A 15,880-nucleotide genomic window follows, 5' to 3' on the forward strand; every position below is an offset into this window, starting at 1 on the left:
CAGAGAACCAACTCGGCTCCGAGAGAGGCGCGAATCGCCAGGGAGAGGGGAGCCGGGAGGGGGGGGGAGGCCGGCAGGCACGGAAGAGGGACGAGGAGGGCGTAACAAACAAATAAGGATTGGCGCTGATCGGTGGGGGCACAGTTGCCAGTCAAAGGCGGCGGCGGCGGCCCTTTCCTCTCCCCGGCTTGTGGATTGGGCGGCAGAGTTTCCAGCCAGGGGGACACCCTTGCGAACCCGGCCGAAAGGACCGGCTGGCTCCGGCGAAAGGGGGCTGCGAGCCGCCCGCGAGGAGTTGCGCAGCTCCATAAACCAGCCTGCGGGAGGCGGCCGGTCGGGCAGAGCGGGGCGCCCCGAGAGCAGGAGGCGAACCTTCCTTCGTGGTCCACCCTCCGCCCGCCATCGGTCTTTTAGTCTCTTTGCAAAAGGACATTCTCGCTCGGCCACTGCCCGCCAGCAGCCGTCGGAGGGCGATTCTGGGGGGCCGAGGGGAAAGCCGTCGGGAGGCGAGGCTGGGGGGCCGAGGCCGAGGCCGAGGCAGCGCCAGCCGGCGAGGGGTTGGAGCGTTGACCGGCCGCGGCGGGAGAGCGCCCAGGGGGGAGCCCTCGGGGGCAGCCTCGGGCCCGCCAGGGATGGCGGCGGCGGCGGCGGCGGGGGGCATCACCACCCTGCCCGCCTTGCCCGACGACGGTGGCGGCGGCGGCAGCGGCACCTTCCCGCCGGGACATTTCAAGGACCCCAAGCGCCTCTACTGTAAAAACGGCGGCTTCTTCCTGAGAATCAACCCCGACGGCCGAGTGGATGGAGTCCGAGAGAAGAGCGACCCCCACAGTGAGTAGCGCCTCTCCCGCCTTCCCCCAAAGGAGTGGCAGCCCCTCGCCCCCCCTCTCAACCATTCGGGGGGGGGGCTCTGAACGCCCCAGGGGGTCTCCCGCGCGCCCCGGACGGGTCAACGAGTGGGGATGAGGGAAAATCCTGTAGGCAGGTGATTCTCGTCAGGTGACCTTATTTTGTAAAACAGGGTCGTCTAGTAAGTTTTCTAGGAAGTAAGCAGCGCTAGGCTAAATGCAGCGGGATGGTGGTGGCTCACAATATGGGGTTAAAGGCTTTATGGGGGGGGGGCGCAAAATCGTGTTTATATGAATTTTTACACGGAAACAAGCCATGGCTTTCATCATTTTCTCAAGGGTGCGTGACCTGTGAAAGAATCACAAATAGTAGGTTCATCTTCAAGTGTCAGGTGTCACACACACACACACCCATACAATTTTTAATTGTTTCCGGTTGTGTGTGATGTATTTATTTTCCCTCTTCTAAATATAACTTACCTGTAGTATCTTTTGCCACTCTAAAGAGGGACAGACCTTTTGTGACAACAAGGTTTCACGACCAGTGCTGTTCCTCCTGTTTGTCTGCATGAGGCAGCTGCTTCAGAGGCCAGTGACATCAGTGGCAACTTCCCATTCAACTCTCCTCTGCTTCTTGGCCTGTCCCGTCCCCCCCCCCCCCCCAGACTTTCCTGGTCCCTTTAGGTATGGCGAAAGGCTCAATTGCCAGTGTTGAAGTAAGAGTCCCTGGTACAGTTTGACTTCGTATATCTGGTATTAAAGACGCAAGTAGTTCAGGAAAGCCTATGGCACAGTAAACCAAATAGTAACCTCTTTGCCCCCCCCACCCCAGTTTCTGACATTTCTAGTTGGTTTTAATTTTGCTGCAATAAACACAATCCCGTACTTGTTTATTCTGAAGTCAGCCTAACTTCCTCCAGTGTGACATACTCAGGTAGATAGATGTGTATATTACTGGAGACCCTATAGGACATCGTGTTAATCAATGAATATGAAGTGGCCAAATGCTGACTTCATGTTGACTGTGCACTTTGTGCATTATTTATCATGCACCAATTGGTTTAGCTCAGTGTTTTAATTAATAATGTGCTGTCAGGTTGATTTCAATTTAGGGCGACCCTTCTCAGGACTTTCTGCATATAAAATGCATAGACGTGGTTTACTCTTCTTTTGGACGTGCTCTGGGACTATACATCTTGCCCAAGGCTATACAGGCTGGCTTTTCTCTAACGAGGCACAGTGGGAAACTCCCAGATTCTGGTTCCATGGTCAGGTATCCAACTCACTGAGTTGTGTAGCCATATATGTTATCCACTTTCTTCACATTGCATACTTACCCCGATTTTTGTCTGCTGAATCCTGCATCAGTCTGCACATAATCCCTATGGTGTCTGTCACCGCCCAGCATCTGTTTTCTAGTTTTGCCCCATTGGAAAAGCTGTTACACAGTCATTTCCCTTCGTGTCCTATTCAGGCTTTGCTGCATATCATCATATGCAGTAGTGATGGGCCTCACTGGCACCATTATAATAATTTTCTGGAGACAACCCAGATTTTTGTGAATATAACCCATGTTTTCTTTTCCCCCATGTCTGCTACTCATGGCAGACATCCGTTCTGGGTTTCTCAACAATTCCAGACATGTTCCAGATTCATAGCACAGAATCCCTTTCATCCTAATGCTTGTAAAAACTGTAAATCTAATCCGGGCTCATAACAATTTGTTCCATTCCATAAGCTTTATGGGCTGAAGCCAGATTTACTGAGTAGATCCATTGCTGAGTAGGCCCAGAGTAGATCCAGTGAGGAATCTTAAGTCACTGGGTGTTCATGATCTATTACTGCAATATCTGTTCCAGCTCTGATCCTCACGGAATATGATCTGATGTGAATTTTTTCCCCATAATTTTGTACTTGAATATCTATTTTAGTCTCAGCTGGGATGTCTGTGTTGCTATTAAATATTGTTTGTTAATAACCCCTATTAAACTATTAAAACGATTATAGGTGTTTGTACTGTTTGCTTTTCCTTTCTCTTCTTTCCCTCACTCATCCAAGCATGAATATATCTACAGTATATGCCAAATGAGGTGGTATTTCATGTGTGTGATGAAGTGGGCTGCGGTCCATGAAAACTTAAAACCAAATGAAACTAGTTAGTCATAAAGGTGCCACAGTTCATTGTAATTTGTACAGAATTTTTAAAATGCTTTGTTTAATTTATTGGCCATCTTGCAAAAGGCAAGTAAGTACACTTTTTATTACAACAATGCTGTGTCTAAGTGCTATAGAAGTCTTAAAAATAAGATTTATTAAGTGTACTTGAATTTTATGACAGATGAAATTGGCATTCATGATTTTTTAGTACAGTGGTGCCTTGACTTATGAACTTAATTGGTTCCGAAACTCTGGTCGTAACCTGAAATGGTCATAAGTCAAAGCACCATTTCCCATAGGAATGCATTGAAATGCAATTACTGTAATCCATTCCAGTGGAAGAAACCCCCCCCACCAAAAACAAAAACAAAAAAAACACTGTAAGACCCATCGGAAATGTGATTAATCTGTTCTGGCCGGGGGGGGGGAGCAAATAAACCTTGCAAGACCCTTCAGAGATGCAAAAAAACAAAGCAGAAAGCAAACAAACCCTGCAAGACCCATTGGAAATGGGGGAAAACACATACCAAAAAACAAACAAACCCTGCAAGACCCATCACAGCATAGAAACATAATCCCACCACCTAGCCCAATACCACGCTGCAAAAGCCAAACAGAACAGTTTTTAAAAAGTAGAAAGCAACACCTTACCAGGCAGTATGCAAGGCCAGTGGTCCCCAACCTTGGGCCTCCAGATGTTCTTGGACTTTAACTCCCAGAAATCCTGGCCAGCAGAGGTGGTGGTGAAGGCTTCTGGGAGCTGTAGTCCAAGAATATCTGGAGGCCCAAGGTTGGGGACCACTGTGCAAGGCCACATAGGCTGGCTCTACTTTGCAGTAGGCACAGTGGAGAATCAAACTCACAGTCTCCGGCTCTGTGATGCCAAAAGAAAGCAATGATACTTGGTAACTGCAGCTGTTGTTGTTTAGTCGTTTAGTCGTGACCGACTTTTTGTGACCCCATGGACCAGAGCATGCCAGGCCCTCCTGTCTTTGACTGCCTCCCGGAGTTGAGGCAAATTCATGTTGGTTGCTTCGATGTCCAACCATCTCATCCTCTGTCGTCCCCTCCTCCTCTTGTCTTCACACTTTCCCAAATATCAGGGTCTTTTCCAGGGAGTCTTCTCTTCTCATGAGATGGCCAAAGTATTGGAGCCTCAGCTTCAGCATCTGTCCTTCTAGTGAGCACTCACGGTTGATTTCCTTTAGAATGGATAGGTTTGTTCTCCTTGCAGTCCAGGGGACTCTCAAGAGCCTCCTCCAGCACCACAATTCAAAAGCTTCAACTCTTTGGTGGTCAGCCTTCTTTATGAGCTCTCACTCACACATCGCTACTGGGAAAACCATAACTTTGACTATGTGGACATTTGTAGGCAAGATGATGTATCTGCTTTTTTAAGATGCTGTCTAGGTGTGTTATCGTTTTCCTCCCAAGAAACAGGTGTCTTTTAATTTCATGGCTGCTGTCCCCATCTGCAGTGAGCATGGAGCCCAGGAAGGTAAAATCTCTCACTGCCTCCATATCCTCCCCTTCTATTTGCCAGGAGGTGATGGGACCAGTGGCCATGATCTTAGTTTTTTTGATGTTGAGCTTCAGACCATTTTTTGCACTTTCCTCTTTCACCCTCATTAAGAGGTTCTTTAATTCCTCCTCACTTTTTGCCATCAGAGTGGTATCATCTGCATATCGGAGGTTGTTGATATTTCTTCTGACAGTCTTAATTCCGGTTTGGGATTCCTCCAGTCCAGCCTTTCACATGATGTATTCTGCATATAAGTTCAATAAGCAGGGAGACAATATACAGCCTTGTCATACTCCTTTGTCATTTTTGAACCAATCATTGGTTCCATAGTCAGTTCTAACTGTTGCTTCCTATCCCACGTATAGGTTTCTCAGGAGATAGATTAGGTGGTCGGGCACTCCCATTTCTTTAAGAACTTGCCATAGTTTGCTATGGTCCACACAGTCAAAGGCTTTTGCATAGTCAATGAAGCAGAAGTAGATGTTTTTCTGGAACTCTCTGGCTTTTTCCATAATCCAGTGCATGTTAGCAATTTGGTCTCTAGTTCCTCTGCCCCTTCGAAATCCAGCTTGTACTTCTGGGAGTTCTCGGTCCACATACTGCTGAAGCCTCCCTTGTAGGATTTTGAGCATAACCTTCCTAGAGTGTGAAATGAGTGCAATTGTTCGGTAGCTGAAGCATTTTTGGCACTGCCCTTCTTTGGGATTGGGATGTAGATTGATCTTTTCCAGTCCTCTGGCCACTGTTGAGTTTTCCAAACTTGCTGGCATATCAAATGTAGCACCTTAACAGTGTCATCTTTAAAGATTCAAAATAATTCAACTGGAATACCATCACCTCCACTGGCCTTGTGGTTACCCATTCTTTCTAAGGCCCACTTGACTTCACTCTGCAGGATATCTGGCTCAAGGTCAGCAACCACATTATCTGGGTTGTCTGCGACATCCAAATCTTATCTTCTGTTTCTGTTAGGTTCCTCCCATTTTTGTCCTTTATCATGTCCATCTTTGCACAAAATGTTCCTTTAATATCTCCAATTTTCCTGAACAGATCTCTGGTTTTTCCTTTTCTATTATTTTCCTCTATATCTTTGCACTGTTCATTTAAGAAGGCCCTCTTGTCTCTTCTTGCTGTTTTTTGGAAGTCTGCTTTCAATTTGCTTTAATTTTCCCTATCTCCCTTGCATTTTGTTTCTTTTCTCTTCTCTGCTATTTGTAAGGCCTCGTTGGACAGCCACTTCGCTTTCTTGCATTTCCTTTTCTTTGGGATGGTTTTTGTTGCTGCCTCCTGTACAATGTTATGAGCCTCCATCCATAGTTCTTCAGGCACTCTGTCCAGCAAATTGAGTTCCTTAAATCTGTTCTTCACTTCCACTGTGTGTTCATAAGGGATTTGGTTTAGATTATACCTGACTAGCCCAGTGGTTTTTCCTACTCCCTTCAGTTTAAGCTTGAATTTTGCTATGAGAAGCTGATGATCAGAGCCACAATCAGCTCCAGGTCTTGTTTTTGCTGACTGTATAGAGCTTCTCCATCTTTGGCTGCAGAGAATATAATCGATCTGATTTCAGTATTGCCCATCTGGTGATTTCCATGTGTAGAGTCACCTCTTGTGTTGTTGGAAAAGTGTGTTTGTGTTGATCAGCTTGTTCTTTTGATAAAACTCTATTAGCCTTTGCCCCGCTTCATTTTGAACTCCAAGGCCAAACTTATGTGTTGTTCCTTTTATCTCTTGACTCCCTAATTTAGCATTCCAAAATCCTAAAATGAGAACAGCATCTTTCTTTGGTGTCAATTCTAGAAGGTGTTGTTAGTCTTCATAAAATTGGTCAATTTCAGCCTCTTCAGCATTGGTGGTTGGTGCATAAATTTGGATTACTATGATGTTGAAAGGTCTGCCTTGATTCGTATTGAAATCATTTTTGAGATTATATCCCATTACAGCTTTTTCCACTCTTTTGTTGACTATGAGGGCTACTCCATTCCTTCTGTGGGCTTCTTGTCCACAATAATAGCTATGATAATCATCTGAATTGAATTCGCCCATTCCTGTCCATTTTAGTTCACTGACGCCAAGATGTCAATGTTTATTCTTGCCATCTCCTGTTTGACCACATCCAGCTTCCCAAGCTTCTCTGAGTTACTCAAGCCCCTTTGAAACAACAAGGCAGCAAACCATGAAGGGGGTAAATTGCGCTAGAGTAAGCCAATTGAATCAATGGAGATTTGGTAGTCAGTTCTACCATTAATTCAAATAGGCCTAATCTAATTGCGACCTCAGTGTAATAAATCATTAGTGAAAGCCTATTTGAATAAATAGAATTTACAGGTGAGTTGATTCATCAAATCCTCATTGGTTCAGTGGGTCTGTTCTAGTGCTAAGCAAAATGATTTTGGCCAGTATGTTGGAGGAAGCAAAGTAATATTGGAGAATAAAGTACAACAATTTTGGGGGAAAAGCCTCTCTCTTAAATGTACTGTAAACTGTTAGGAACAGTAAAAATGGTATATGCATGGAACCAACCTGCCATGTATGGTGTGTTATGAAAAGTGCTACAGGAAGAATTACTTCAATGCAGTCCCTAAATTTACAGCTGAGATTATGATTTGTATTCTTGGATTAGAACTGTTTGTTTAGCATTAAACAGATGGTTGGTGCTGTCCGGGTTGACAGTGCTGATCACCTGCATGGGAAAGAATTTGTATTTTTGAAGAAATAATTGGGCACCCCAAATTATCTAACACAGATGGTTCAGGGCTCCATAATTCTGTTTCATTGCCACATTATACTTTTGGGGGGGAACTTTCTTTCTTTCTTTCTTTCTTTCTTTCTTTCTTTCTTTCTTTCTTTCTTTCTTTCTTTCTTTCTTTCTTTCTTTCTTTCTTTCTTTCTTTCTTTCTTTCTTTCTTTCTTTCTTTCTTTCTTTCTTTTCTTTCTTTCTGACCAAAACTTGTTCATCTTACTTCTTGAATTCTTTGTTGATATTATGATCTGGCACATGTGCATCTGTTGCATATTTTTTTGTTGCTTTTCTACTGCCCCCAGACTTTGTTGTTGTTGTTGTTATCCCACTCCTCCTCCTCTTTCTCTGTCCCCCTCAATCAGCCATTACGGAGTCATACATTCTTTCCTATACACCTGTGTAAACCAGTTCATATGGCAACTCAAAGAACTAAAGAAGTAAAGCATCAAACACCCTCTCTCCCTCTCATTCTTTTTCTTTTACATCCATCAACAACCACATTCACACCCACATGTCTACCTGTTCCAACATCTTCTCACATTTGTTGCTGTTGCATTTTCTGTTTGATATTCTCATTCCTTCTTCAAGTCTAGAAGAGAAGGAAAAACAGCAAGGAAGAATTTAAGTGGGGATGGCCCATGTATAGATTGCATGGAACACCTAAGTCACCAGGGGCCTCATGTGGGATACAGGTTGCCTACATGTGATTTGAGGGTAGGAAGCTAGTAGCCCTTTACTTGCTAGACCTCATATCTTAAAGGACTAGCCAAGATGTTTCTCTCATTTTAACTTACTAATGACAGGCATCAAGATATTGCTGTCAGCAAGAGTACTTTCATAGTAGGGCCTAACCTAGCTTTTAATGATTGAGAGTTTTATTTGCAACCTTGCATGCTGTTTGTAGTGTTTTTGGGAGCGACTTTTCGGGGCTGAGGTGATTGTGTATCTGTCCAACATTAACAAATAGTTCCTTCCAGCCTTTGAATTAAAAGAGAACCCTTATTCTCTGTTGAGTGCTGTTTCCCTCTCTTTCCTGGGTTGGTGGCAGTGTTGTTTGTTTGTTGTTGATCTGTTCAGTTGGTTGCTAAATATGTGTACAGCAAATAAGCAGCATACTCAAGTCTGTAACTTCAAGCAACTGTACATAAAGAAATGTTTTATTCTACAGGCATCTCAGAGACTAAATTAATGAGAAAGGAATGGACTCTGGGAAATGTAGCTATTCCCCTCTGTGGGTCTGTTATTCTATTGCATAGCAAAAAAAAGAAATTTACCAGAAATTCAAAGCTCTATTAACAACCAATTGAAGTACATACGTTAAATCAGTAGAATTTACAAAAGTGTTGGCTTACCAGATTCCCATGGACTCAGTGGTTCTAATGTAGTTGGGACTAACAATTGAATGAATGCCTTGATACTCTTAAATTGCCACTTTTTTGCTTTACTTGCTGTGAGGCAACAGTAGGTTGCACGTTCTCTTTAAAAATTCCCCTTGTGTTTTTCCAGCTGATATCTTGCCAAATCTGTTTTTAGAATAAACATAGCCCTATTGCAGTTTCTCAAATGTACCCCAATTTAGTGTTATTGCCCCATCTTTTTGATGGGTTCCGATTCTGACATGGGGTACTACACTCCTTTTGTTTATCATGCATTTTTGTTTTCCTTTCAGTCAGCACTATTTAGCAGTGTTTTTATTCTTAGATTGATTTTTAATCTGTCTCCAGACAGATTTCAGTGCTTCTGTCCTTCTGTGACAGCCCTTTTATTTCCCTAAAAGTTTGACGGTTCCTCCACCTGATTTTGGGGGCTTTGCCACACCACATCCTATCTAACATTGTCCCTCACTTCTCTGTGTAGCACCTTCGGGTCCCATAATTACAGCTGTAAGAAGTAGGGAGGGAGGGAGTCTGTGTCAGCCAGTCTAGCTGCATGTGTTGAAATCTGGATCCAATTCATAATTTGTATATGTTGCGTCTTGAATGAGGTGTCTCTTAATATGCCTTCCTTTATATTTAGCTGTTTTTTGAGGTTGGTTTGGCCCCTTTCTAGCACCCGGCTAATAAAACAAGAGATTAATTACTCCTGTGCTCTGTACTGTAATAGCTGAATGTGCGGGAACAAGATTTAACTTATATGGATTTGGCCCAGTAACTTTACCACAGCGCATGTCATGCAGGGGCCTCATGAAAGAATTTTCCTCAGAAGGCCTCTGCAAATATGTTGGAGATGGGCCTTGTATTCTTGGCTTGGGAACTTGCTTTTCCGCAGCGAAGACGGTAGTAATGCTAGTCATTGATCCAGAGACGTGCAGCCTGGCTTTTTTCAGTGAGTACAACAAACTTCCTTCATGTAAACTGAAATGAGAAGTGTTTAGCTAAATGAACTACAGCCTAGAAAAATGGTAAAGGTTCACTTTGCATAGATGTGATTTTTCTCCTTTGTACAATAAGATACACATGGGGAATTTATATATATGTTTGTGTTTCTATTCTCCACTTTATCTGGAGAATCAGGCAGTGTTCTAAGAAAAAAGGGATGTTTAAAATGCTACATATTTTGGAGGAAAAAAGTGGATCATCAGCAAAATGATTCTGGGGAAAAGACAAAGGAATAGAGAGGTAGCTGGGCTAAATAATAGAGAATAGTGACTCCTAATTTTTATATAGAAGAAACCAGTACGTGTCAGGATTCTTTTTTTAAAAAAGCGTATTCCCCTTTCATTGCTGTTTTACATAAAAGTTCTCTGACTGTTAAAGGGAAAGGAACTGTGTGTGCACGACCTGGAATTTTCTTTGTTTTGCTTTGATTGTGAGGTTGCTGCTAAAGTCCAGCAGCAGTGATACACAGCTGCAACAGAATGTGTGGAAAGGGTTATCACAGGTGCCCATCTCCCCAAGACCATCATACACATTTAGGTGCTAAATCAAAGCAAAGGAAGCAGGGAGGATAATGCGTAAGGAGGTGCGTTCAGGAGCCATTTGAGAAAAATTATAGCATTTGAGGCTGGCTTTTTGGGACAAATCATTATTTCCTTGCCTTTGGAGATGGGAGTTAAACGGAAATTCTCAATATGTCACAGGCCTTTCTGGTTCTTTGCCCAGATGCCGAGTGTTTTTGATGCCACCCTTAAACCTAATTCACAAACCAGGTGTTTTGGAAACAAAGTATGTGCTGATGTGTTTTATTAGAGTTAACAAAGCAATCCTATGCATGCTAACTTCCAGGAAAGTTTAGATGAGATTGTAGTCTTAGACTGTAATCAACTTGAGGGAAACCTCTGTTGACCTCAATGAGAGTTAGGCTCCAAATAGACTGGCAAGCTAAATTGCAGCAATGGAAGGGAGCAAGCTGAAGTGGAGCAATTCCACCTTGCTGTGGCTTGATTTACAGACTATTTTATGCTTATGTTCAGATTAGGTGATCACACAGAGACTGTGGATTGTTTTGGTGCCAGTGCCCATACTGGCCCCTCAATCCAGTGCAGTTTGATTCATGCCTGTCAACATTTTTATTAATGACTTGGATGAAGGAGTGCAGGAAATGCTTGTCAATTTGCAGATGACACAAAATTGAGTGGAATAGCTAGTACCTGGGAAGACAGAAACAAAATTCAAAATGATCTTGATAGACTGGAGTACTGGGCTGAAAACAACAAAATGAAATTCAACAGGGATAAGTGAAAAGTACTGCACCTTGGAAAAAGAAAACCAACACACAGTTACAAGATGGGGGATACCTGGTTTAGCAAAACTATGAGTGAGAAGGATCTTGGAATTATTGTAGATCACAAGCTGAATGTGAGCGAGGAATGTGATGTGGCTACAAAATTGCAAATGCTATTTTAGCCTACATTAACAGAAGAATAGTTTCCAAATTCCATGAGGTCCTAGTTCCCCTCTATTCAGCACTGGTTAGGCCTCACCTTGAGCATTGTGTCCAGTTCTGGACACCACAGTTCAGAAGGATGCTGACAAATTGGAGCAAGTTCAGAGGAGAGCGACAAGGATGATCAAGGGGCTGGAAACTAAGCCCTATGAGGAAAGACTGAAAGAACTGGGCATGTTTAGCACTGAGAAAAGAAGACAGAGAGGTGATATGATAACACTTTTCAAATACTTAAAAGGCTGTCATACAGAGGAGGGGCAGGATCTGTTTCCAATTATCCCAGAGTGCAGGACAAGCAACAATAGGCTCAAGTTACAGGAAGCCAGATTTTGACTGAATATCAGGAAAAACTTCCTAACTGTTAGAGGAGTGAGGTGGAACCAATTACCTTGAGAGGCAGTGAGTGCTCCAAGACTGGAGTCATTGAAGAGAAACTTAGACAACCTCCTGGCAGATATCCTTTGATCTGTGTTTCTGCATTGAGCAGGGGGTGGACTTGATGGCTTTATAGGCAGGCCCCTTCCAACTTCACTATTCTATGCCACAGCCCCCCCCCCCTTGATTCTTCCCTTTGCCAATCATTAGCTCTCCTTTCATGGTTCATTGTAAACCTGGTGGGTTGTTTAACTATTGCAGAGTTAGAGAAAAGGGACGGTTTTGCAAAGTTTTCCATTATGTACACACACACACATACCACAAAAATATCATAGCCTGTTACAGTTCATCAGAATTGTTTCCATTTCATATTAATTTTCTTTGGACCAGGCAAAGGTGATTTGGCACTAAACTAATATATCAGTGCAGTACTGTAATAAGTTGATCCAGTGCTAAATTCAACTGTTTTTTTAAAAAAATACTTATGGGCAACTAGGGAGAAAGATCATGGGCAGAGGGTGCTTCTGCTGTCCAAAACATCATGCCCAGCTTAGTATGTCACCATAATGCCGTCCTCAGTCACCCCCCCCCATCCTTTTGGAGAATGAAACAAAAAAACACCATTCAAATCACTCTGCCTTGAAAAAAAACAGAAGCCTCCACTTGTAAGGAAATAAACTCCACTTTGGAAGCAAAAAGGACTAGGCTGCTTTGCATGTGGCTTTGCATCATGTTATCAGTTTTAAAAAATTCAGATACATTTGTTTTACTTCCACAGCAAATCCCATACTATTTACCCATGCAGTCACAGCTTGGTTTCTGAGGCCACAATTCTAGAATTGTGTTATTAGGAAAGAAGCTTGCTAGAGAAGAAGCTCGGTTGAACAGAATGGGAATTATTTCTAAGTGAACATTTTGTTGTTGAGAAAATTGAGGAAGTTTTTCTTCTCAAGTACATTCTTGGTTACGATGCAACAGATTGTTACTAGAGATGTTTTGTTCTAGTTCGTAAAGGCAGCCGTGCAGATGCAGCTGCTCCCCACCATTGCTTCCTCAGCCAATGAGCCACTTACCAGGCCCAGCTTGCTTGCTTTTCCCACCTCCTCGGCTAATCTCCCAATCATGAGCAAGAGCACAGATGTCTCTGCCCTGCCTTTTTGTCTGAGTGGGAGATCAGCCAAGAGGGTGGGACAAAGAAGCCTGAGCTGCTGCCAGGACTGGAAGATCAGTTGAGGAGATACAGGAAGCTAACATGCTGGGCCTGGTGAGTGGCTGATTGAGCCAGAGAAGGCAGGGGAGGGGAACGGCAGCACCTGTGCTGCCAACTTTACTAACTGGGACGAACTGGGATGAACATGTTCGTGCCCATCTCTAATTGTCACAGATTAAAGTAGCTCCTGTTACATGGAAATAAATACAAAGTAAAAACAACAACAAGAGATTGAATGAGAATGTCATTCTTTTGAAGAAATATGACTTTAATAATATAATATAATATTCAAGTTTTCTTAAAGTTCAAGTTTATTGTATTGGCTAAAAGCTGTCACAACTGTTTAAAAATACAAATATGGTTAAGTAAAATCATGATAAAATCACAGACATAAAAAATAATAAGAGACTCTTCATATCTGGGAGTTTCCCGCACAATTGATTGTGATGGCTCTCAGGAAATTAGCGCAGATGTTTCTGGCTGCTTTTGCAAACAGCGCTGTTCTGTATGTAACATATGGGTCACAGTCCAAAAGTAACTTGACCATAAATTCCATTTCAAGTTTATATCTTAGCCAAGAAGATATTCTACAGGAGGTATATGGTGAAAGTTTAAAGAACATAAAGGATTCTAATGATGTCTTAACTATATAGTTGCAAAAGTTATGAGGCGAATACTGCTCTTGAAATAATCTGTACATTTGTATGATGATAAAGAATGTGTGAGTCAATGCTTTCATATTTGAAATTACTGTTTTCAAGCTATAAACAGACAGACACTTCCTTGAGAATAAGTGGCTTTGAATTTGATGGGATTTACTTTTTAGCTGACTTACTGTACATGGGACTGTGCTGTTGGTGGGCTGTTTCCAGCAGCAAAATAACCTCTGTGGCTCTTTCTAGACATGGAATGTGTACACAGAATGGAATTATACAGAGATAGAAGAGAATTTATAGAAAACCAGTGGTTGATATCCTTTTGTTAATGAGTAGACCCGTTAAATTGGTGGCTCAATAGTAAGACATCACTTATGTAAATCCCTTTGAGACAATGGATCTATTCAGGTTGGGACTAGCAATAGGAAATTGGGCAGTGTATTTCGAGATAAAAGGTACTAAAGTGCATACTTGATAAATACCTGTGTGATATATTATTGTTGTGATTAGAAATTATTAAAGGTTAGGGTGAAAAGGTTACCTCTAACTGAGTCTTTGATGTTTGTAACCGAGACTTATTGTTGACAATTTGCCATTTGCCCATTGGGCTGCTAGTGTTGTTACCAAAGAAAATCTACAACCATAGCAGGTTTACAGGTGGACCAGGAATTTACCATATATACTGGAATGGAGAATCAAAAAGGTAACAAACATTCTGTTTACTTTCCCCCCCCCCCCCAGATAGGGACTAGCAGATTGTAAAGTGTGTAGAGCATACATGGGTCAGAGGATTTTGGCTGGAATGTGTGTATAAAGTAAAAGGACAGTTCAAGTGCTGTCCAGAGTTTGTTGGATCAGTTAGTTGCAACAGGTTAGTTAGTTCAGGCAATAAAGAGCCCAAGAAGAAGATAATTATAGCATAGCCCAGGGAAAGAGGATGAATTGAAGTACTACAGAGAGAGCGAGAAGAAAAAGAATGCCAGTGCAGTGGGAATGATGCCATTTTTAGTGGCAGACTTATTTAGCACAGCAGTGATCATTAAATGAGCCCCTGCTTTAATTTCAGATTATGTGCAAGTTAAGTATATGATTTCAACTCTAGTCAGTAGATGAGCAGAAAGTACTGCTGCCATGAATACTTGAGAGTGGTAGAAAAAGCAGAAAGGAAGAAGTGTGGAGCCAAATATAATATTTTCCCCAATTAAATGTAAAAATACCATCCTTTGACTCTTAGGAATAAAGTTGGTGATCCCCTAAATTCTGTAGAAGGTTGTTTACAGAATATAGTCCATCATTTGTAATTCTCATCAAAGGTGGAAGTTAGACTGTCATCTTGTTTTCTATGCTTTTTAACTTGCTTGTGTTTTTGTTTGTCTTTGTTGGAACATGTTTTGCAACTGGATGCTACTCTTTATGCTGCCAGTTACAAACGTGTATTTTCCCCCACATTATTAAGCATTTTCTTATATGTATTAAATGGGTTTCTGTGTCAGTATTCCAAAACCTTTTTTGTTCCCTGTATTATTTTTTGCCTCAGAAAGCAATAGTATGTTTTAAATTTGCAGTTATTATGGTTTTAAATAATTTTGGCTGGTTCTCAGTAGTACTATTGTACAGCTGGCTGTGGAGGATATAGAATATATAGAACACTGAACAAAATTTCCTTTCCCCCTTTTTCCCCAATCATCATATTATTAAAATATCTAAGAACAAGTGTAAAATACAAACAGACAGGATTATAAATTTGGAAATAAATAAATAAAGCATTCCAGGTACATTTTTAAAATAGATTTTGCAAGTATATTTGTTTCAAAATAAATTTCTGAATTTACCTTGTTATCTATCATATGAGAAAGTTTCAAATACTTCCATGTATACTCAGGGGTCTTACTGAGTTGTCTTTACTAGGCTGAATAAATTGTACAAAGGAAATCCATGTTGCTTCAAAGTTGTTCTTATTTGGTCTCTAACAATACAGTATTTATTTCTTGTGTTAATTTTTCTACAGTTGCTATATCCTACACCTGGTTAAACCATTCATTCATTGTCAAACCCTTCCTTTCCTTCCACTGTCTAGTGATTGTTTGCCTGGCCTTTGCCAATCAGAAGTTAATAAGATCTGTCTGTAATACATTCCAGTTATTACTTTCATATATTTTGAGGAATGTAGATAGAGCAGCTAAATGAATAGTTTGTTAGGTGATACCAGAAGGGTGTTTTTTTGTACCTTATGCCAAAATTCTTTAACTCTGAGGCACAGGTGCAATCTTTTTTCACCACACTGTCTCCAGGAAAGGGTATTAGATTCTTTAGTGATATTTGCTAATAAGCTAAGAACTATGGATGAATTTCAGTGTTGTCCCCTTGATATTTGCTGGAATTGATTTAAGTGGTGATGCTAACCGTAATTTGTTTCATGAATGTTCTGGTGTATCTTGACAAGTTGTTAGCACATGTATGTCTGAGTCCCACAGTAGAATAAAT

At 41.8% G+C, this 15,880-nt stretch overlaps 1 protein-coding gene and 1 long non-coding RNA gene across 2 annotated transcripts in view; one reads left to right on the forward strand and one right to left on the reverse strand.

Annotated features, from left to right (window-relative positions):
* Positions 1-15,880, reverse strand: part of LOC144583228 (uncharacterized) — a 198,872-nt gene that overhangs the window by 94,220 nt on the left and 88,772 nt on the right. The gene's annotated exons all lie outside the window — the stretch shown is intronic.
* Positions 1-15,880, forward strand: part of FGF2 (fibroblast growth factor 2) — a 25,693-nt gene continuing 9,813 nt past the window's right edge. The window contains exon 1 of the mRNA XM_073001676.2: positions 1-831. Within this exon, the coding sequence (XP_072857777.2) occupies positions 633-831 (199 nt within the window). The 5' untranslated portion in view covers positions 1-632. The remainder of the gene's footprint in view (positions 832-15,880) is intronic.

This window comes from Pogona vitticeps, chromosome 5 (genome assembly GCF_051106095.1).
Source record: "Pogona vitticeps strain Pit_001003342236 chromosome 5, PviZW2.1, whole genome shotgun sequence".
NCBI lineage: Eukaryota > Metazoa > Chordata > Lepidosauria > Squamata > Agamidae > Pogona > Pogona vitticeps.